This window comes from Poecilia formosa, unplaced genomic scaffold (genome assembly GCF_000485575.1).
Source record: "Poecilia formosa unplaced genomic scaffold, Poecilia_formosa-5.1.2 Scaffold323, whole genome shotgun sequence".
Lineage (NCBI taxonomy): Eukaryota > Metazoa > Chordata > Actinopteri > Cyprinodontiformes > Poeciliidae > Poecilia > Poecilia formosa.
In genome coordinates this window covers 328172-352071 of record NW_006800262.1, presented here as the reverse complement: position 1 = coordinate 352071, position 23900 = coordinate 328172, and the positions used below count along the sequence as shown (strand labels likewise).

The window sequence follows — 23900 nt, the reverse complement described above, 5'->3', positions numbered from 1 at the left end:
TGTTCAGCGTCGGAGTTTTTATGCCATAATTCACATCTAGTTCGTCGCTCCGTTTTATGTCCCGCTTCTCCTGTTTTTTTGTTTTGTTTTTTTTTAACCCATTAATCGATGGGGAAAAGGCAGACTGACATAAACCTTTTAAAACAATGGAAACAATTTCGGTATTCTGATTATTGAAATTTAAAAATGCTGTGGTACCGTTGTTCCATCACACCCGTTTCATACCGGACCACTTACAGCTCCGGTGTTAACGGTACAAAATGAAAGCTCTCTATCATGGTATCACCATTGAGGGATTTCTTTATTTAAATGGGTTCATTTTTCAGAGGGATACACAGTGAGGTGATTTTAGCTACCAGTAGCAGGAGAACAGAGCTGTGCCAAGAAGCTAACAGAAGCTAACAAACACTGAATAGAAGGAGAGCTGCCATCGATACAGTTGCAGCCAAGCATGATTTAATGTTACACAATGCAGTTTTACCAAGTTGCTCAAAGTCTAAACTGGTATTTTTGTGCATTTAAGGTGTAAAGGGTACCTTCGACCAAACGCCCCCCAAAGGAATCCCAGCGCCCCCCTTTTGTAAAAATGTCCGCCAGCGCCCCCTGCCGTCCTCTGAACGCTCCCTGGGGGGCGTTATCCCCCACGTTGAGAACCGCTACCTTAGACTCTCCCCTTTTGTCATGTTGTCCTGTGGGAGAGGTGTGTGCTGTTTATTTTTCATCTAAATACATTCAGTTTATTTATAGATCTATTAAGTTAATTTTTGTTATGTACTTTTGTGTAGGACTTGGAGCGGGCAGCCTATAAAACGGTTGTTTTGTCTTTGTTATTCTCGTCAGAAATAAACCGAGGATCATCTTTTTAAAAGATAAACTGTGTCACGGTCCGTTCACTTGATAACCAGCACAACGCAGAAAAAGATCTGGTTACACACACATGGCTGCACAGTGAATCCATTGATTTTTTTTTTTTTTTTTACAGCTGACAGCCGCTCCTCTCTCTTGCAGGTACTGTGTACCCCCACTAAATATTTTAGGGGTACGCAGTACCCGACTGTACCCCCTTACTTTCACCCCTGCTTGTAGCTTCCATCACTTCCATGTTGCAGCGAGTTTGAAATGTTGTGCCTATTTTTCCCCCTTCTCTCTTTGCTGCTACGTCTGACCATGTCCATGGCCAATCAGTGAACAGGAGCGAAAGCAGGGCTGGCTCGGCTGGCCCTGCTCCGAAGCAGGACCCTATATAGCAGGGCCAGCTTTGAAAAAAAGCTGGTGGAAACGCTCGTGATGCGAGCTGAGTAGAGCTGAACAGGTGGAAAAGGGGCTAATGGGTGTTGGCCAGCCTTAATAGGTTTTTGGTTATGTGTGACTCTTGCCTGTCTTATATGTTATGGCCATGTAAGTATGCAGCAGATAAAAGAGATAGTGGAAAGACACATAATTATTATATTCATTACAATACCTTTACTGGACTGATGTTAAGGCATCCAAATGACAACATTCAACTCAATCCACTGAGGGCAAAAAGAAGAAGTGGAATATTGTCCCAAGGATAAAACATCCAAACACAGGCTCAGTGGTGTGGTTCAGTATACACAGTCCGATATAGCCAGTCTAAGCTCTAAATTATAGAAATTGAACAGCAGCTAAACAATATGATATCCCGACACTGAGAAGTAAACTCAGTGGTTAATCTACGTCTCAAGCAGAAGGAAGGCAGCTGGTCTGAGATGAGTGAAAAGGCTGAACAGGAAAAACCAACAAGAAGCAGAGAAGACGGCCTCAGGTAGCTTCTCTCTAACACCTGCTCTGCAGCCTTGACTCGTCTCCCTTCATGGTTTTACAATTGTTCACACTTAATGATGTGACTGCTGACCTGACCACATCTGTTGAGTCTGATACCTCTAATCACAATTGATAAAGCTGTTTGTTTTTTTGACAAGTGAAATAAGACAAAATCATTTTGTTGTATATTTGTGCTAATAAATTCATGTTTACCCATCTTTGCATAAAACAAAATAGAAATTGTGTGTAAAATTATCTATCCAAACTGTGTTTGGGGTGAAATTTTCATAGAACTATACAACCATCTGTATGAGCAGTAAGTTCAAATGTAGCAATAATAGTATCTGGTAATGAGAGCAACCAAGTGGCAGGGCAGAACTCTCCCTGTTCTCCCACAGCCCACCCTGCTCATCCTCCCACTCAGTCCTCTTTCGTTCTTGCTTGTTCTTCTCTTCCCTCCTCAGCTCGTCATCCTCCTTTACTTTGTTTAAACTGTCACATCTGTGTCCTTCATGGCCTTCATAGCAGTGGCAGCGAAATCTGTTGGTGAGCTGCTGCAGGTCATTCTGTGATGGCCACCCACTGACAGTAAAGGTCCCGTTCCCTAAGGGGTGAATTTGGTAATTCTCAGAGCTCAGATGGAGGTAGTGGTGGGCAAGGGGGTCTTGGCGGACACACCGGCCGTTCCCTTGGCAGAGGAATTCACTGCAGACTTCAGCAGCACGGGTTACATTGGTGATATACCGACCAAGGCGACGAGTCAAGAAGGACTTCACCAAAGTGCAGTTATGCTGTAGAGACAAGCCAGTAGTCATATTGTGACATTTTGTTAAACATTCCTACAAATATATTTAGTTTACATCAGTTATAATTCTTGTAGCATAATGTTTCAGATCATAGTACATGTAACATCTTTCACACTGCAACTGTCTGATGAAACACCAAAACTGTTTAAACATCATAATATAGCATTTGCTGAAGATTTGAGTTATTTTATGTGGGGGAAAGTTGTCCTGGAATCTTTTTTCTAAAAATGGCTTTGTTATCCCGTCATTCTTCTGAAAATTTTTGCATATGAATTGAGGTTTAAAAACAATGATTTAGTTTTTTCAAAGTACTCGGCGTGATGGTGTTAGAGAAAGTTCAAAGCCACTTAGAATGTCAGGAATAAAATCAAAAAGCAAGATGATATAGGAAACCGCCTTCAGCCTCCCCTTGAGGCCAGGAGCTATGTGGACAGCTGATATCCTACTTTAATAAAATGTACACCTTCATGTCAAAGCACTTCACTATATGAAACAGGAAATTAGTGTTGAAAGTACACCTACCCTGGATGAGGTCAAGTTAAGGTCTCCCCAGATGATGAACCCTGCAGCTCCCAGAGCAGCACTCTCCCCAATAGTATGAATCAAGTCTTTCTGCAGAAAATACAGAAAACAAAAATAGGTACAGCTATCATTCATTTGTTGTCCATCATGATAAAACTAAGAATTGAGCTTTTGTCATTTAACGTTTTCCTCTTGAATGATAAAAATTGGATTCATATATGTTTTTTATAATTACTATTTGCCTCTGAAAAGAGTTTCTGACAACAGAAGACCCTTTTCTTGGATGTGCTTTTCTGTGGATGTCCAGCAGATGGCAGAAGTGAATTTAATTTTCAAAGTTTTCATCTTCAGTTTCAGTGAACAAAAACTTTGAAAACATAAAGTTTTGAATGTTTTGCGGACTATGAAAATAGGTAGCCAAGACGACTGCATTGCTTTGATACTATGGATTCTAGCACCAGATAGCAGCTAACTGCGTTGTTGCATGGCTTGTCATCTCCTGTGCAAATGTCTGAAGAAAGATGGGCAGTCCAAACACCCAGCCATGACTTGACCTTACATCAGAGAGTCCAGTAAATGGTAAAAGGAATTTGATTGTTGTGGTGAAGGGAATGCTGCAAGTCAATGACTCAATGCAATTTGTTGGGTTTCCTTACATTGAAAATTTCCTTCCATTTGGAACAATAAACTGAACCTGATTGCATTTCTGACAACTAGCATCAAATTGAAATGTATGTATCTAACTTTGAATCTGTCTTTTTTTTTATTTCCTTCATTTAACCAGGTAAAACCCCATTGAGGTCTAGATCTCATTTTCAAGATGGATCTGGGCAGAAATCTGCAGCACACAACAGCCTGATTACACCAAAAGTCTTTATGACTGGATAGAATTGGTCTATTCTCCTTTAAAAAATGTGTTGAGACATTGGCTGTTAATTGGTGCTATTTGAATAAACTGAACTGAATTTGTCCTTGTCACTTAAATAGACATTGCTGAGTAACTCCTCTGTCCTGAGTCTAAAGAGGCAAAGTGACTTTCCCTAAGTGCAAGTATATATATATATATATATATATATATATGCACACACACACACACACACACACGACTCTGGAAAAAAGTTAAGAGATCTCTTTAAATTGTTCCATGGACTCTGACTTACTGTGGTAAGAAAAGCCAGTGCATCATCTCGGTAGCCTAGTCTCAGGTAGACGTAGGTGGGAAGGTCATACTCCCTTGAGGTAAGTGAGGCAATCCGGAGAGACTCTTGGATTCTGTTGTGGGCAAAGTGCCAGTTACTGATGCTGTTGGAGTGACTCTTTCTGATTGCCACAGAGGGAAACAACGCTGTACTGCTGTTCCACAGCCACAACAGCTCATTGTTCCTCATCATCTCCGGCAGGGGACACAGGCCCGTGTAGTTCTGGTCGTGCAAGTTGTAGTTGTGACAGTCTGGGTAGAGGTAGAAACCCCAGAGGGCATTGGGCCTTAGCCGTGTTCCCAACTGTATTGTCCTTTGCATGAACGTTTTAGCACTTTTCTCAAATCGCCTCTGAGCCAGCACCTCCACCTGAGCTGCAGTCACATTAACATACGCCTTCTTGGTCAGCTCCTTCGACTTTTGCCTGTAAATGTTCTTTTTGTGCCAGTTACGGTCCCACTGAGGTCGCCAGAACTCCCAGTCAATGACAGCCAGGCCACGGAAATCCTCTGAAGGAATGAAGTGAACAATGTGCTGATAAGCTTTGAGCAGATGCATGTCCAGGCTGCAGTTTTGAGGCAGACCTCCATGAATGGCTTTGCCTTGTGACGTGTAGTAGGGGTAGTGGCCAAGCCGGTTTGCATAAAAAATTGTTACGTTTTGCCCTGTCCAAGTAGCACGTGGGCTTCCTTGTATGTGAAAAAGATGCTCAAGGTTGGTTGTAATATTGTACTTGATGGTACACATATCTAACGGAGCGTTCCAGGCAGCAATAAAGGGCTTCCGACGAATCAAGGGAAGCTTAGCAGGTTTTTGACCAAAGGCAGAATTGAAGAACAGTAACAGCCAAGAGCAGGTGATAGATATGGGTACTACTAGGTGGGAGGAGGATGTCCCGCCCACTGCCACCACATACATTCTTGGGATCAAACGTGTCACCTGTCAATCATCCTGAAGGAGAAGGAAGAAAGTTGAGAAATATGGGGAGTTAAAACAGGGTTTTGAAACTACTTGTAGAACACTTGACACTAGATATTTACTTACGCTGCATAAAGGTAAGAGTCAGGGTTAGGTTATGAATAAACAAATGAATGTATAAATGAATATAAGTCAATATTCCTGCTGTTTGACATTAAATCAGACCACATGTTTTCTGCTTTAGGTCAATTACCAAAATTATTCCAGTTTATTACATTTCAGAATAATAAGAGAGAGTCAAAAATTCCCATCTATTTCCTCAGTATTTGGTAGAATTTGTCAGGAATTTGGAGTATTTCTGTAGCTGATTTCTCCGTTTTTTTTAGCCTTAGGTTTCCAGTTGGACTGCTATCAGCAGGACCATATGAAGAACTAGCTGCTAGTTATTGAGTGTTTTACCTCAGTGGTAACACTTCCTTAAGGAAGTGTGCTCTCCTTAATGTCTATAGTACAATAACAATGTGCTATTGATCTGTTCAGTAGACTTGCTTGTAGTCTTTTATTTATTTGCTTTTGTGACAAAAAAAATAAAGGTTTCATTAAATATATACAAAAGTACAATTTCCTGCTTTTGTAACAGAAGAAATACATAAAATTTAGCAAGTGTTAGGCTTATCCAATAGGGATTAATGAATGCAAGGATTTGAAGTACAAAACATTCCTATTTGCCAAGTTAAGCTAATATATGGGGCTGCAGATGATAATAAATTCAGGACCGTTTGGGAGCTGGAAGAGCTGATTGTTCTTTGGGAGCCAAGCCACAAGTTTCTCTGAAAACTATTACCCTAAGTTCACTAAATGAATATGAGTATGTTGTACTGTAATAACACCCAAAACTTAATTTTTTAACCACTTATATAAAAAGGAAACTATTTTATTGAAACAATTCCTGCTTTCTGTTTGTTTCTCTGCTCAGACTTTTGACAGAAAATTTAGAAAGCAGTGATAGTTTGCTCACTTCTTTCGGTAAGACAAACTAAATTATTTGCCAAACTTCTCCCTAACTCAGAGCAGGTTGTCATGAAAATGAACATACAATTCACTCACAGTGCAGTTTCAAGTGTGCAAATGTACATGGAAAAATCTATCTAATAAGATACTGCTCTGAAAGCAAACGCTCATTCTTTAATAAGTGACTGCATAGATGAAGTGTTGGAGTTTATCTTTACACCTTAAACATCCTCAAAGTATTTTTTGTGACAAATAAAAAAAAGTGCTTTAATTAGTTGCTACATTGCAGGATACCTTGTTGGCCAAACTTTCTAAAGTCCTTCCACTGGCTCCTTGTACTCCTCTAATTAACACCTCTTTTTCATGAACATACTTATTGTATTGTTTCTATTTTTTCACAATAATTACAACATCCTTTACCTTGTTTATTAATTATATTAAGCGTACTATTTAATCCTGTAGGTCCAAATCTTGTTCTGGATATAATATCTTCTTTTTCTAATTCTGTTACATTTTCTTAATTTCCCAACTTTTTTTTGTGGATACTATAATAAAAAATAGCATTGCCTCCTCTGTCCCATTGCTCTTGCCATTTCTTCTTAATATGCATTTTTTTGTAATATTCTTAGCTCATGTTTAATTATTTTATTATTTAAATCAACAATATTTTCTCTCTCACTTCTTCAATCTATTCTAAAGCCATTAAAATTGCAATTAATTCACTTGTATATACTGTCAATTCTTTTATTTCTCGTAATATTTAAATCTGGGATTACAAAAGATATACCTACTTTATCATTTAACATTTTAGAAGTATCTGTATAAATCTGTAGATACTCCGAATATTCTCTTTCTATATAACTTTCCACCTCCTTATTTTCTAATTGTCTCCCTTTTTCAGCAAGTTTGAATCAACTTCAGCCTGTCCAAAGATCCATGATGGAATATCAGGAATAACAACCACAGGTCTACCTTGAAATGTATCTATTCCTACATATTTTACTTTATTCATAATTATCAACCCAAAACTACTAATTTATTTCTTTTCTTTTTCTTGACAAGGTTGCAGAGTAACATGTGGAGGATGAGCTTCATTATGTCCTTTAATATTTGCCCAGTAAATTATGGCTAGTTGTTCTCCCCTGAGCTCCAGCAGCATCTCACCCATCTCAGCCTGTAGAGCTGAAACTGGAGTTGTTTTCATCGCTCCACAACAAAGTCTTAATGCCTGATATTGTCTTCTGTCTATTTTTAAATAAACTACTTGAAGCTGAGTTGTATAAAATACACCCATAATCAAAAATTGATCTAATCAGTCCAATATAAATTGTCTTTAAAACTTTCCTATCTACACCCCATTTTCTTCCTCTCAAATATCTCATTATATTTAAAATATTTTTACTTTTTTCTACTATTTTATCTACATGTATCTTCTATGTAAGTTTTTTTTTTTTTTTTATCAAATCAGATACCCATGTTTACCGTAATCGGACCTGTCCTTTCTATAACATCCCCATACAATTTGAGATTCACATTAAGATTTGATTTCCTATTTGTAAAAACAGCAAATTTAGATTTGGATGTTGAGAATCTAAATCCCCAATCTAAAGCCCGAGTTTCTACATTATGTAATGTCTCTTGCAATTTCTGATTTACAAATTCAAATTTTGTCCCCCTCTTCCAAATAATACCATCATACACAAATAATGAAACACCAAAAGATTTATCTATATTACTAAAAATATCATTAATCATTTTAATAAATAACATAGGACTAATTATACTACATTTGGGAGTGCCATTTTCTACTTGATATTTTGAACTTGTTTCCCTACCTATTTTTACTCTAATACTTCTTTCAGTTAAACATTTTTTTTTATCCATTTATATGTTTTACCCCTTATACTCTTTTGTTTAATTTGATCAACAGCCCTTCTTTCCACAACATGTCATAAGCCTTTTCCACATCCAAGAAGACTTATATTAATCTGGGCCCATCTAACGCAGGATCTATTGTACTTCTGCCTTTTCTACATCCAAATTGATAAGACGGTAACACTTTATTTGAAGGGGGTGAATAAGACTGACATGACACTGTCATAAATATGACATAACACCTGTTATGAACATCAGTAAGTCTTCATGAATATTTATGACTGTTGTCATAAAGCGTCATTCGGTAAATTATGACACTTTTAATACAAAGTTGACATTATGAATGAAGGGATACAATTTTCTTTACATATCAGTAGAAGACACTTGAAAGAACATATGTTCAAAATATGTTATTTATATTTGTTTATTAAAGTATTTTACTGACTTCCTCTTGTTCATGTTTGTGACTGTTCCAACGTTACAGGCAGGAAGTAAAGAGGTCTGGTCATGTGACCTTTCACACTAGATACATGAAATTGATATTGCTTAGAGTAAACACATTATTATTTGATTTGAAAACTTAAATTAGCTGCCAAAAGTCAAAACAATTCTTCTAGAGCTTCCAGAATTTAGAAAAAAATGTCATGTAACAATTGTTGTCAGTGGGATTCTCCTTAGATTCCAAGAAATAAATTAACCTGTTATTTACCATTTTTTCCATCATTTTACCTAAACATGATATTAGAGCTATTAGTCTATATCTTTCAGCTGAATTAGGATCTTTACCAGGTTTACAAATAGGAATAACGATCACTTCTTTTCATCCATCAGCTAATATCCCTTCCTCCCAAATCTTATTATACAATTCTAATAATATTTCTTTACTTACACCACTAAGATTATTTAACATACTATAACTGATTTGATCATTCCCAGGAGTTGATTTATTGGAATTATTCAATGCTTTATTCCTAACTTCATATTTAAAAAAAATCCTCATATTCTTCATCATTATGAAATAATTCAATATTCCTTTGTAATGTTATTCCATGTGCTCTTTTTTCTTTATTATTTATATTTTCTGTACTATGTATCTTTGCAAATACTTTAGATAATAACCCAGCTTTATTTTATTATCTGTTAAAATATTTCCATTATCTTTTATTATTTGGAAAAAATAATCTTTTACATTTCCAGACATTTTTTGATAGTATTCCAAACCCTGTCTAATGCAGTATTTCCCTCCAAAGATTCACAGTATTTTCTCTAATAATCCTTTTTAGCATATCATTTTCTTAACTTCTGCCTGTTTCCTTTTATAATTTATTACATTCCAGAAAGAAATAATTTTCTTAAGTATTTTAAAAGCTTTATTCCGCTGTTTAATTGCTGTTGAACATTCTGGTGTCCACCAAGGAACCATCTTCTTTTTTTTATTACCACTACTTCTAGGAATGAAACTTTTGGCTGTATCAATAAGAAATTGACTAATTTCTAAATTTAATTCATTTATCGGTTTACTTGTATCTACATTTTTCATGTTAACCTCACTCGTCATTTCAAAATTGTCCCAGTTTGCTTTTCCAAATTTCCATCCCCTCTCAATTTCTACCTGGTCTTCCTCAGTATCTATTCCTATGCTGGCAAAAATTGGATAATGATCACTCCCCATTGTGCTTTCTTTAAATAGTCTCCAGCTGCAAATATCAGCAATAGAATGAGAAACCAATGTCAGATCAATGGCAGATTTCTTACCTCTTACAAAGTCCACCCGAGTACCTACTCCATTAAAATGACCAATTCTTTTTCGTCAATCACCTCTTCTAAAATCCCTCCATTATGATCATCTTGATCTCCCCATAAAGTGCATTGAAATTCCCACAACAAACTGTTTTCCCTCTCCAGTGTCCTCGGATTGATTCAAGTTTTAACTTTTCTAATTGTTTGCAGGGTTATAATAATTTGTTATTTTAATATTTCCATCATTTGTCCAGATTTCTTCAGCAATAAATTCTAAATCTGATATTATTTGGAGCTGATTAAATTTCAGGTTTTCCTTTAAGAATATGGCACAGTCTCCTCTATTCCCATTTATCCTGTCTTTAAATAAAACTGAGTAACCATGAACAATAAACTGCAATGATGGCTTGAGCCATGTTTCTTGAATGCATATTATGTCTGGTTTTGTATTTAGATTATTAATGAAGCCTTTAAATTCCTGACCATTTGCTATTAGACTGCAGGCGTTCAATTGTAATATTTGAATTATGTGACAATTTGATAAGCCTCAGCTTCAGATGATCCTTCACTGTGTCTTAAGTTCATCATGGATTTTTTCCCCAAGATAAATCTTTGACATTAAAAGACTATTATTTTTATCTTCCCAGTTTTAGTTCTTGCTTGTTCTGAACAATTTATGATATATACAAGGAAATGAATCAATTTTTCTAATGTAATATTACATTGGTTATTGTCTGTCACTCTTTTCTCTTCATAAGTTGTTTTTGGAGCATTTTCATTCTTGTTCACCCCTTTCCCTGCTCCAGCATAAGTAACTCCCTTATCTGCTTTAACTCTTTGAATTTCAGCTGCCTCTTTTCCTACCATGCATCCTGCATATACTGCAGTATGACTTCCTCCACAGTTACAACATTTAACAGAACTGTTTCCACACTCACCATAAGGATGTTCAACTACCACATCTCTATTTCCCTTTACAAACATTCGCAGTATGTCCATATCTTTGACATTTATAACATCTGAAAGGTGGTGGAATATAAGTTCTTATTAAAGCTCATGTATCTGATCATCACTTTATCAGGCAGAACTCTATCCTTGAACTCCTGTAAAAACCTATAATCTCTCCTCATTTTATTATTTTCTTTAGCTCCTCCAAATTTTCTCCTACAAGAATCTGATTTTACTCCTTTTATTTCTTCTTTTACACACCTTTGTAATTTTAGAGTTTTGTTCTTTTGTTCAGGATTTTTACAGATGATAAGTAAGCTTCCATCCCTTAAGACTTTAGCTCTACATCTCCAATATCCATCCATCCATCCATCCATCCATCCATCCATCCATCCATCCATCCATCCATCCATCCATCCATCCATCCATCCATCCATCCAACATCCATCCATCCATCCATCCATCCATCCATCCATCCATCCATCCATCCATCCATCCATCCATCCATCCATCCACCCATCCATCCATCCATCCATCCATCCATCCATCCATCCATCCATCCATCCATCCATCCATCCATCCATCCAACCATCCATCCATCCATCCATCCATCCATCCATCAATCCATCCATCCAACCATCCATCCAACCATCCATCCATCCATCCAACCATCCATCCATCCATCCATCCATCCATTTTCTTAACACCCTTGTCCCCTGTGGGGTCTGGAGGGTTGCTGATGCCGATCTCCAGCTAACGTTCCGGGCGAGAGGCGGGGTACTCCATCTCCAATAGTTTTTTTTAAATCCATTTGATATTTGACAAAATGATAGGACTTACTCCTGTCCTGCTTTAAATTTTAGTATAACTTTGAAATCTTCCATTATTATTTCTTTCCTTTGTCAGTTCTTTCTTCCTCATCCTGAAGAGATCTTTTACCAGCATTTAGACCAGGGGTCACCAACTCCAGTCCTCCAGTCCTACCATCCTGTAACTTTTAGATACGTCTCTGCTCAAACACACCTGGATCAAATAAACTGCTCGTTTCCAGCCTATTGCAGAGAGGAATGAATGCTGGTGAGGGAATTCAGACATTTTGGAGCAGAGGTGAATCTAAAAGTTACAGGATGGTAGCCCTGGAGGACTGGAGTTGGTGATCCCTGATTTAGTCCCTTTTTAACTTTATCTTTCCCTCCTCCTCCTCTTCCTCTTCTATTTTCTACCATAGACCATCCTATATCCATATTTTCAACTTCCGAAAGCCCACCGTTACAACTAGTCACTCTTGATCCACTCTCAATCCAGATTATGCCAAAATCCACCTTTAACCCTTGTATGTCGAAATGGGGTCCAACTGACCACACACACATAAAACCTGTATCATTTTCCATAGACCTCTACCTTTGCCTCAGTCCTCGCACGCACAAGGGTTAAATTCAGCTTATTACTTGCCAGGTAACGTTTAGGCTCTCTTAATTCAAACAATCCATGTTCTCTAATCAGCTACAGCTGTCCCCGCGCACTGCAGTCGCTCTGATCACTGCGAGTCCCACTGACCTGCCCACCCAAACACCCAGAAAGGTCAAATTTAGTTTTCTGGGGTTTTTGGTTAATTGTGTCTTGCCCTTTATTGTTTCCAGCTGTCCCCGCTCCCCCTGGTCATCCTCTGTGTATTTAACCCCACCTGTGTCACCTGCTCCCTGTCGGATCCTAATCGTGTCTAATGTTCTGTCTTAGGTGTCGTGTCTCGTGAACCCTGCCTTTGTTCTGTTGTGAACTTCATTATTCATCATTAAAACCATAATTTTCACTACAACCTGGGGCCACCGCATCTCATCCTCAACACAAAAACACAATTCATGACACTCTCAGGTCTTTTGGTTCTGGTCTGCTCTGCATCCCCAGAACCAGAACCAAACAAGAACCAGCATTCGGCTTCTATGCTCCAGAAATCTAGAACAAACTTCAAGAAAACTGCAAAACAGTCGAAACACTGAGTTCCTTTAAACCAAGACTAAAAACCCACCTGTTTAGAGTTGCTATTGAAACATTATAAGTGAAACAATCAACATTCTGATATGTAACAACGGCACTTAAAATGTAATGACTGTGTGTTCTACGTCTGTGTATTTTTGTGTTGTTTTTTTTTTATGTAAAGCACTCTGAACTGCCTTGTTGCTGAAATGTGCTATACAAATAAACTTGATTGGCAACCTTTTTTGCAAATACATGAACTAATCAAGCATTTTTTTTACCGCAGCTCCGTCTCCACACGTCTCTCTCTGTTGGTTTGAATTCTCCTGTCCAGTAAGTGTCCACAGATCTGGAAGCCAATTGCCACTTATTAAAGTTTATTAGACAACTGAAGAGAAACACCGAATCAAAAGTTACATTATAATGTGAAAAACACAAAAAGTCCTCTTGCGTCGATGTGAAAAGTCAAACTGCTAAAATGACAATGTATCTAGACTGCAAAACATTTTTTGGAAATTCATACACAAACATTTTGTAACAACTTCCTCTATAGGTTAGATTTAGTGATGGGGCAACACTTAAGCTGGAGGTCAAAACAGGGATGACAACATTTGGAATTCAATGTGCATGGATCGTTTTTGCATGCTTCTCTATTTTAGGGCAATTTAGATTTTGACTCTACATGCTAAAACTAAATGTACTGAAGCTGAATGTTCAACATAGGTCAAATCTGGATAAGAGTATCACTGAAATTGGATGATGCAAGTACAACAAATGTTCTTATGACATGTTAAGGAAGTGCCAGGTTCCTCTTCAAAAAGAGATTGTAGATCTCAACAAGGTTTTTTTTTATCTGGTTAAATAAATGTTATAAGTATTTCATAGGGATTTTTTTCATGATGTACTCCTTGGAATATGGACCAGAATTCTAATCTATCAGATTGCACAATCCTCGAGCCCAGGTCCTACACTCTCTACTACTTCCGAGGTTTAAGAAGGTTTGGGATAAAATATCACAGATTTCACATTTCACTGTTTTAAATTCAGCAAAACATCATTATGTATCCTGAAACTGAAGCTAGCTTACCATGTATGCAGGGAAACTCCTGTCCTGTTCCTGTGAATGTATTGATAAAAGACTCTGAGTTGGAGCTGAAATCACTTCCATCTGCAGCCTGGCAGAGAGCTGAGGACACATGATTTAACCAGAGGAATTTGCTGTTTTTCACTTTGGAGGTTTTTTTTTATTTCAGCCAAAACTTAGATGCAGAATAAAGGACATTAACAAGGAACAGATCTCAAACCCATGGCTCCTTGGTCCTAAAACCACTTTAGGCTGTACAACATGAACCTTTACATACTGTGAATTTCTACTGAGACATTTTGAGTTCTTTGTTTAGACAAAGACTCTAAATCAACAGCAGGATATATAAGAGTTGGAATAAGAGGACAACTTTTCAAATTTCAACAAAACTACAGTTTGTGTCCTTGTGGAGCGCTCTAGTTATCTGACCCTACATGTGTTTAATACTTTGTTTGTATCACAACAGAGCAGAAGCTGAAGATTAATGATGCTCAGTCCATGTTTACAGTCTGGTTTTGTCTCCAGATGAATGAGTTCTGTGGGCACCTTGGAGCCGCGGTCAGCTCTGCTATCGATTAGGAAAGGAGTTTGTTGATGTCTGTGGTTCCTGTGGAGTGGAACAGCTCCACTCTTTCAATGTACACAAGGGGTTGTGGTTGAAAGCGTCTGTGTTGGAAAACTGTGGTGGTGTTGAACCACAGCCGCCACTTGAGACACATTCAGGTGTCAGAAGTTCAGCAGGTCCAACTGCAGCTGATAGTAGATATGATTTACTTTGCATGAACTCTGAAGACAGTCATTCAAACCTGAATGAACAACACCTCAGCAAACTATTATGCTTACTCCTGAAAAAAACAACAACTAAGAATCCTGAATGTCCCTGAAATTTTGACAGGCACACATTAAAAAGGACAATAAAATTCTCTTGAGCAAATGCATTAAAGGCACAAGTGGTAGAGGCACCAGCCTTGTGTTGGGAAATCAAGCTGATTCCTGAAGGAGGATCCGAGGGGCTCAACCCAAAGTAACACACACACACACACACACACACACACACACACACACACACACACACACACACACACCATCTGTTATAAAAATGAGCCCCAAACCTAACTGGACTTCAGCTAATCTCATCCACCTTATTCAGGATCATTTACTAATAGTTCATCATTCTGACCTGAGGGGGGAGCGTGTAAACATATAATGGCTTTAGTTTGTCCTCTGCAATGTCGTTACTATCCTGTATATTGTAAACAAGAGAATCACTGCTTGGCGTCAACCATGTGAATCAGGACAAAATATGTTGTTTTTGATTTTGTCCTTATACTTTAAAATATTTTAATCTAATACCACTTTTTTTTATTAAACCATGTTAAACAGAGCTCGTTGATAGCAATATTATGTGAAATTGAAGCTGTGTATGTCCAAGTATAATGTTAGTGTATAGTGTAGCAGGATAAATGGTACGCTGGCACTTTAAGAAGGCCAATTTTGGCTGCTGCATATAAGCAAGTCTCCACCTGTCATGAGGCTGCTTGCGATGTGACGTCTGTATCCATCTGCCTCCATCTCTGTCTGTTGTTACAACTGTGCTGGCCTCTCCTCTGCTGCACCTCTAATACCTGGACCGATTTGTCCTTTTGTTTGATTGCTGGCAGGAAGCTGCACTGCACTGCACAGGCTGATCTGTCCATCTGGTGATGCAGTAACTTACCAAGTCATAGCCTCCTGATGAACCGTTGATTAGCGTTACACCTGGTTTGATGCTCGCTGCTGTTTTGCCTATAAAAAGAACATGTTTTAAAAGACCAACCTGAACTTTCCCCTGTCCTCCGGGGCATTGATGGCATTAGCTAACTCTCGCTTGTTTGCTAAAGCTAACTTCGGTTATTTCTCAGCTAGCATTATGTGCAACACAAATGCTTTTTAGTTCAGTTCACCTCCTAGAATATGCAGATGCTACATGAGTGGAAAAAGCTGCATCTGGAAAATGGGTTGCTCTACAGGCGAGTTGGGGAAAGATAGCAGTTAGTCCTGCCCATAAAATACAAGTCTCTTGTTCTGAAACATCTCCATGATGATATGGGGCATGTTGGCACTGAGGGGGTCCTCAATCTGGCAAGGCAAAGGTTCTACTGGCCCTATATGAAAAGAGAGATTGAGGAATATGTCACCAACAGGTGTCCATGTATTGAGCAAAAAAAGCCTGTGAGTCACACTCGTGCACCCATGGGAAGCATTACAACCAGCTCCCCTCTGGAACTTGTGTGTATCGACTACCTTCACCTTGAAGCCAGCAGAGGAGGCTATCAGTACATCCTGGTGGTAGTCGATCATTTCACATGGTATGCACAGGCATATGCAACAAGAAACAAGTCTGGGCAGACTGCAGCAGAACGCATATTCAATGACTTCATTCCATGATTTGGGTTCCCTTCTAAATTACACCATGATCAGGGACATGAGTTTGAAAACGAGCTGTTTCGCACTCTGTGCCAGCTGTCAGACATTGGCCACTCCCGAACATCACCATACCAACCCTCAAGGTAATCCTGCTGAGCGGTTTAACTGTACATTGCTGCAGATGTTAAGGACTCTGTCAGAAAAGGAGAAGGATGATTGAAAGGACCATCTCCCACAAATTGTACGTGCGTACATTTGTACGAGACATGAGTCCACTGGTCAAATGGTCAAAATGGATGTCCCAGGCTTACCGCATTGCTCAAGAAAACAGCAAGCAGTCAAGTGCTAGAGGGAAGTCGTACTACGACCAGAAGATGAAAGGGGCAGTACTCCAACCTGGAGACCATGTACTGGTGCGGAACCTTGGAAAGCATGGTGGACCTGGAAAACTAAGGTCATATTGGGAGAAGATTATTTATGTTGTTAAAGAACAAGTATCTGAGAATCCTGTGTACATGGTTTATCCTGAGGGTGGAGATGAAAACAAAACAAGAAACCTCCAACGAAATCTGCTACTTCCCATAAGTGACCTGCCTGTAGAAACACTTCAGGATGCCTCAAAGTCAGTGGTCAGGAGGAAATCACAAAAACAACATTCAGAAGCCAGTGATTTAAGGAGACAGGATGTGGAGTGTGATGACACTGACAACTCAGAGGGGTTAGGGTTAGGACAGTGACTAACTCTAGCCCTAACCCTACCCACCATAAAGAGAAGAAAAAACTTGAACGTAGGGAAGATAACAGGTGCTGTCCAAATTCACCATTTTTACTCGCATAATATTGCCTTAAAAGTCGAGGGCCTTGACAATAGTTACTAATTTTGGTAAATTCAAGCTGGTGACGTCCTAGTCCGAGTTAGACGACAACACAACTGGACAACAGCTGATGGAAATGAAATGTGTGTCACCAAAGGAGCCCGGAGGGACGAAGGATGCTAACGTGTTGCTAGCTAGCGGTAAGTTGGCTTATTAATTATCTTCATCTAATTATAAACAGTGCAGTAAAGATATATAACTTACGTTGGTCTCATAAATAATTATTTTATCAATTTTATTGTGACTTGTATGATTACTACTATAACAATCATTCAACTTCGTGTTATAAATGCATGGAGGCTCTGTTTGTTGCGACTTATATTTTTATTCATAAACTTAACCTGGTTTTAATTAAGCTCCGTATGACAGAGAGACTTTGATATTGTGAGGTTGTTGTTATAACTTGTTCATCAATGTTTTAATCTTCAACATATATTTGCAGTCTAAGTAAATGAAGATGAAAGATGAAGCCAGAGAGATCAGGTGTTAGAAAACTTAAAGACTTTTCTGTCTCAGAAGAAGCTCTGGCTCCACCAGATCAACAAGCAGCTCTGAGGATGAACCTTCACATTGTCTTCATGATGCAAGTTTGTTTTTGTTTTTTCAATGAGGAGCTAGCTACATTTTCAACAACAAAAGCTGCTGTGTTACCAGCACCAAGTGCTTAATAAACATGATTTGATTTAAAGATAACTGGACAGAATTATTCCCCTTGTTAATCTAACATTTCTCTTTCATACATTTTATTCATTGTTGTCTTTCAGGGCCTTGTGATGGACTGGTGACCTGTCCATGGTGAACCCTGCCTCTCATCTGATGGCTGCTGGAGATGGGCACCACCAACCCCCCTCACCACCCTGCAAGGATCAGTGTGTTCAGATCATGGATGGAAAGCTTTTAAGGTCATTTGTCTCCTTAAGTATGCTCAATACTTAAGCTTAAAACAGCTTCATAGTTAATACCAACATCAGCTGATTCTATGACATTGCTGACTATTTTTTTTTACTTCTAACATAAACAGGTAAAGAGAACATCCAGAAATGTTTTTACCCCCCAGGCATCGGGTCCCAATCATCAATTCTGATGATGTCACATACAATACATGGCGAATCCACAACATCTTAAAATTGTAAGTATTATTTTTTTATTTGCCATTTTTCTGTACTCGTTAAATGCAAATGCTTTCTGTTTAATTGCTCTATTGTTCTTTTTTTGTAGGTTTCTGTAAGGTGCAGTGAACGGGAATGTTCTGTCGTTGATCCTCACTTTCATTTTTTATTGTCACACTTAAGTTTTCATGTTCATTGTGTTCACTTTAGATGTGTAAACTGATAATTTATGTAAAGTTCATAAAGTTTTTAGTAAAATTGGACAATTTTAAAATGTCATTAATAAAACAAAATATTTGAATTACCTTGAACATCTTGTGTAATTAATCTTTCCATGTAATTGTAGCATAAAACAATGTAAGTACTGTAGTGTAGTTATGCATGTAATGTACAAAATAGGAAAGTAGGGATAAAGAAGACTTTTATGAGTAATTAAAATTGTACTTTATTAGCAATAGCTGTAAATCAAAACTAAAAATTACATGTAATTTAAATACATTACTAATATATTCGCAGTATATTTAAAATATATTAAAAGTATATTTTTAATATAATCCTATGACAGAATTAGTACACTCAAAATATATAAATAGTACATAAAAAGTATACTTAAAGTACACTAAGTACAACTTGAAGTTGTTCCAAAAAAGTAGTTTAAGTATACTAAATATACTAAAAGTTGTAATTTAATACTATTTAAATACTATTAAAGTATAATAAGCACAAAATTAGTTGTTTCAAAATTGTACAGTTAAAGTACATTAATCAAAGTATTCTAAAGATTTAACACACTAAAGTATACTTTTATTTTTACTTGGGTATGCATATTTTTTAATGAGAAAAATAAGGCATTTTTTGAGAGTTTGGTAAATTAAGTTGCAAGTTCACATTTAAACTTTTAAAAGCTAGCAAAGTATGCAGTTTCATGAACTACTGTAAAATGACAACGTTTTGTAATTCTACTACAGGACTACTATGATTTTATTATGATAAAAATGGGTTGAAATCACAGTAACCATGTTATATAATTACTGTGCTATTTTAAAGAAATGACAGTAACACTAATCAAATTACAGTAAAACTACCATAAAATCAGTAAAACTGCAATAACATTACAGTAAAGTTACTGTAATTTCTTTACTGTAAAAATGACAGTAACTGGCTGGCAACCCTGCTGCCAGTAAGTTACAGTAAATTCTACAGTGACTTTTTTTTATAGTGTACTCTTCTTCTGTGTTGTGGGTCTGATTTTCTTAGGATTAAAATAAAGGTGCCTAATAATGTTACTGTAGATACTGTTACAGTAGTTACAGTCAGGGGTGCAGTAATGAGGGGAAAAGTGATGACAATTCTAGGGGCCCATGACCAACAGGGGGCCCTCTACAATTTATTTATTTATTTTTTCTTCATAGAAATAAAAAAAATCGGGGCCCTGTCAATTACAAAATTAATCATATTATATTTTCAAAGATTGTTTTTAGCAGTAAAAATTTAATGTTCCCACTCCCAGACCATAAAACACACATCTATATTTGTGCCGTGCTGCAGCTAGCATAGCACAGAGCTGTGCAGATTCAAACTGTGAATGCTCAGTTTAGCTAGCCTAGCTACCAATGATGGCAGATAAACGGTTTCTTGTAATGATAAGTTGTTTCTCCACCATTACCGCATTTAGCAGTGAGTGAATGAGGCTAACTGACAACGCTAAGAGCGTCCTACTAGTTCTGATTGGTTGTTTTGGTCAGAACGGTGCATTACTTTAACCAGTAACAGTAATTCAGGAAGGAGGTGGAGGAGATTGATTGTTTTCTCAGATTATCTGTCTCATAACAAACTGCTACAACATCATGACAGCTTTAACAAATATGGAGAAAACATATTTTTATTAGTTATGTACTGCAGATGAATAAAATGCAACTACATAGCTTTTTGAGAAGTCTGGATTGCTTCATGTATATTTTGCACGTTGCTTTTGACTGTTGCTCATGAGGAGACATTTCAATAATCTAATAGAAAAGAATGTAAGCAACCTACTTGCATACTGGATGTGGACTGTTGGATGTTAAATTCATGAGCAGTAAATATTGTGCTAGTATCAGTATTGGACCACAGAAAGCAAGGCAAATGCAAGCCTTTAAAATTGTGACACAGTCTGTCTGGTTTAGAGAACAGGATGAGATTAAAGGTAGAGAGACTGTTGGACTGATTATTCCTTGGAGGTCCATGGAGCTACACATTTTCAGATACATAACCATGGAACAGAATTTTCCTTCAGTCACACTCAAAGCTGACTGGCCCAGTTTAACCAGAGCAAAGAAGGAAGAATTTGAGAAATTTGTTCCAGTGAATGAATGTGGTCATGTTTCATGTTGCTCTCACAGGAAGAAAACAACCAGGGGAGTACAGGGACGACCAAGACTGGCATCCTTCGATCCTTCAGAGGGAACGCTGATCATTGAGCCTGATGGACCCTGAAGCTGCAGGAGTCACTGTGCTAGGACAAAGAGGCGTAGTGAGTGAAAACTGCTAGATGATCAGAAGATATGATCATAGATGATCATTTGCTTACAGTAGAACTCAGAGCACACAGCAACATCCTGAACACATTGGTGCTTTATTATATGATCAATTTGGCTCATCATCCAGTACGACATTTAGCTGAGGGAGTGGGGGAGACATGACTTTGAATGAAAAACCAGAAATCATCTGACCGTCAGTTCCACCATGAACCAGGTTTTAATGGTGGTTTGTAAACAAGTAGTAAAAACAATATGGCCTATTTGATATACTTTTGCAAGTATATCAAATAAGTTGGTATTTAATTTGCACTTTACTGGATTCTGCTAAATTTAAGATTTATTGTAATATAAAAATAACAATAGTGGGGAGATGCTGAAGGCTTCAACTGAGGAACTTGCCCTATTGGTGCCATTCATGTAAGAAGTCTACTCTTGGTAGCAACATCAACAGAAGGAATGACTAGCTGCTGGGTTTTACACACGTGGAGACAGAAGTGATTTAAGCACCTTAATTCAATGAGTTTTATTGATTTACAGTTTATCTATGACTCTCATCATCAGATATGTCTACAAGCCAATATATAAGCAAATGTGTGACCAAAGTTTTTCTACTATCATGGTACAACGGACACCAAATGCAAACACTCACCTCAATATAAACAGCTGCACAACACATCCCAACCTGTCCAAATGTACATTTTAGATGATAACAGTGGGTTCAGATTACATAGAAGGTAACAACATCAGCTAAAGATTTGGGGATATTACAACATTAAATGTATTATGATGTGCTGAAGGTTTTCCTCTAGACTCTGAAATGGTCCCGCGCATTTGGATTTCCAGTGGCTTATCTCTCCTCCAAATTATACCTCCATTTACTACGCTGAACTGTGACTTGATTCCTCTGTCATTCAGTGTTTCTGGTGAACTGAGGGAATAATTAACAATAAAAACACACAGTTAACAAGAAATTACGATTATTAGGGAAATGTGGACTGTATGGCCTACAGGGGATTTACATATCAGTGGTTAAAGAGTTACTTGAGTAATAGATTACAATAAGTACAAATTAACAACGCAAAGTCAAAACTCAAATAGTAAAATGTGGTCTTCCACAAGGCTCAGTCCTAGGACCTAAATTATTTATACTTTATTTAAATAATGTTTTTGCAGTATCCAGTATTTTGAAGTCTGTAATGTTTGCTGACAATACAAATTTATTTTTTTTCTGGAAAATATATGGACGAAATAATAAAAACAGTAGAAAAAAAGCTAGCTGAGTTTAAAACAGATCAAACCAAAATAACTTTGAGCAGATTTCTGCTGTAGTTTCTTAATTTAGTTTAGTTTTTAAAGGACTTTGCCAAAGTTTAATCTACAAGTCATGGAGAGCGTAAAAGAAAGTTTGACAGTTACAACGGTCAAAATCAACTATGTACATCCTCAGTGCTTCACAAGTAACATCCAGATGTTGCACATTGAATGCATGGAATAAAACTCCTGGGATTTATGCCTATGGGTATAGCAGCTGGTGACTGTTGGCTGTTGTTGACTTAACTCTGAGCTCCTCTGTATATCAGTGGAAGACCACTAGTCTGACACCTGAAGGTTGACTCCAACTGGGTCATCAACACGGCACAGACCCAAATACTGAAACGAAACAACTGACAGATGAAAGAATCAAGGTTTCAATGGCTCAGTCAAAATCCAGACCGACTCAAATGGTGTGTGACAAAAAGAAGGCTACAAAGAAATGAACAAATCTTCATGAAGTGAAGCAATGTGGTACAGAAGCTGTTCATAAATTGTTAGGAAACAGCATTTGACTACTGGAGAACTGTTTGTGGTCGATATTAGCGTCTGACTTCCTGCTGTTCCAGTCTCATTTTAGCAGCGAGCTTAATCCACAAGCCTCAGATCCTGTAAACTAATCAAGACTCTTGACTGCAGCATTTGATCTTTGACCTGAGTCACTTTAATCTGTGTCTGTGTGCTGACAACATCCTGGAAACCAACACCATCTCCTGAATAGAAAATAACTTTTATAGAACGCTGTAACTAGCTTTAATCTGTCTGCCTAAAAAAAATTGCCCCCCACGCTGCAGGATTTTAAGACTATTTACTGTAAGTGGTTATGAGTCAGAGCATCTGTTAAAAAGCTCAAAAGCCACCTAAGTGAATCTTTAGATGTTACAGCTTTTGCCATCTGAATAAAAACTAATAGCGACAGATAAAATGGGTTTTGCTTTTCTGAATTCTAAACGGCAAAACTTTGCTCCGTTCTGTGGGTTTCTGTTCAGGGTGAGCTAACATTCTTTGCATGACAGAGCGTCCTCTTTCTCCTCCTCCTTCCTTCATCACCCAAAACACTCAAGCCATGCTGTAACACTAAAAGGTGCCGCCTCGCACAGGATTTAAAAATATACTTCATCCCCCGTCCTGGTGCCAAACAACAGATCTATAGGAGAGCTGCTTTCAGCAGCTTACTGGTTAAAAAGTGGCATCACAAGGTTAAAAGCTCACCTGCCCCTGCTGGAGTATCATCTTTAGGGGTCACAGTAGAGGTCATGGCAGTCCATCTGAAACTAACGTCCAAGAGGCCTGAACTTGTCTTTCCGTCACTTTCCGTCACCAAACAGTCATCCACACTTATATACAGCTAAGGAAGGGGAAGAGAGGGAGGGGAGAGCGTCAGCACCACAACACAGCAAGAGAGAGGAGAGGGAGGGAGAAAGGAAGGGAGGGAATGAAAGAGAGGCAGAGTCACAAAGACGAGAGAGAAACACACAGAAAGAGAGGGAGAGAGAGAGCTTTTAATTCCATCTGAGCTCACTGAGCTCTTAGGAGGTCTGATCCTTTGCTAGAAAAGACTCAGCTCATTCATTTCACTCAATCTCCAAAACAGACATTTGCTAAACTGTCTCTGCACATGCAGGCCTGGTTAAAGTCCCCAAACGATGTGCTGCTTCTAGTTGGTAAGGTTTTCAACCAATTCACAGATACTCTGACTGGATCTATACTTTAAGCTCTTGATAGCATTGTCCATTCTCAAACTATCTTGATGATGATTTAGAAATAGGTGTCATCCAATACCTTCAGTCTAAATGTGATCATGTTCAGTTTGTTGTT

At 38.0% G+C, this 23900-nt stretch overlaps 1 protein-coding gene and 1 long non-coding RNA gene across 2 annotated transcripts; one reads left to right on the top strand and one right to left on the bottom strand.

The window, feature by feature from the left end:
• Positions 1-1441: 1441 nt before the first annotated feature.
• Positions 1442-23846, bottom strand: hyal4 (hyaluronidase 4). Its single transcript, XM_007573273.2, has 4 exons — positions 23295-23846; positions 4274-5263; positions 3114-3203; positions 1442-2576 (listed from the first exon to the last, which is right to left on the bottom strand). The coding sequence occupies exons 2-4, from the start codon at positions 5228-5230 to the stop codon at positions 2079-2081; spliced, it is 1545 nt and encodes a 514-aa protein (XP_007573335.1). The 5' UTR covers positions 5231-5263; positions 23295-23846; the 3' UTR covers positions 1442-2078.
• Positions 18004-18397, top strand: LOC107833088 (uncharacterized). The gene is made up of 3 exons (XR_001658792.1): positions 18004-18045; positions 18165-18272; positions 18362-18397. It is a non-coding gene; the product is annotated as an uncharacterized LOC107833088 (long non-coding RNA).
• Positions 23847-23900: the final 54 nt, after the last annotated feature.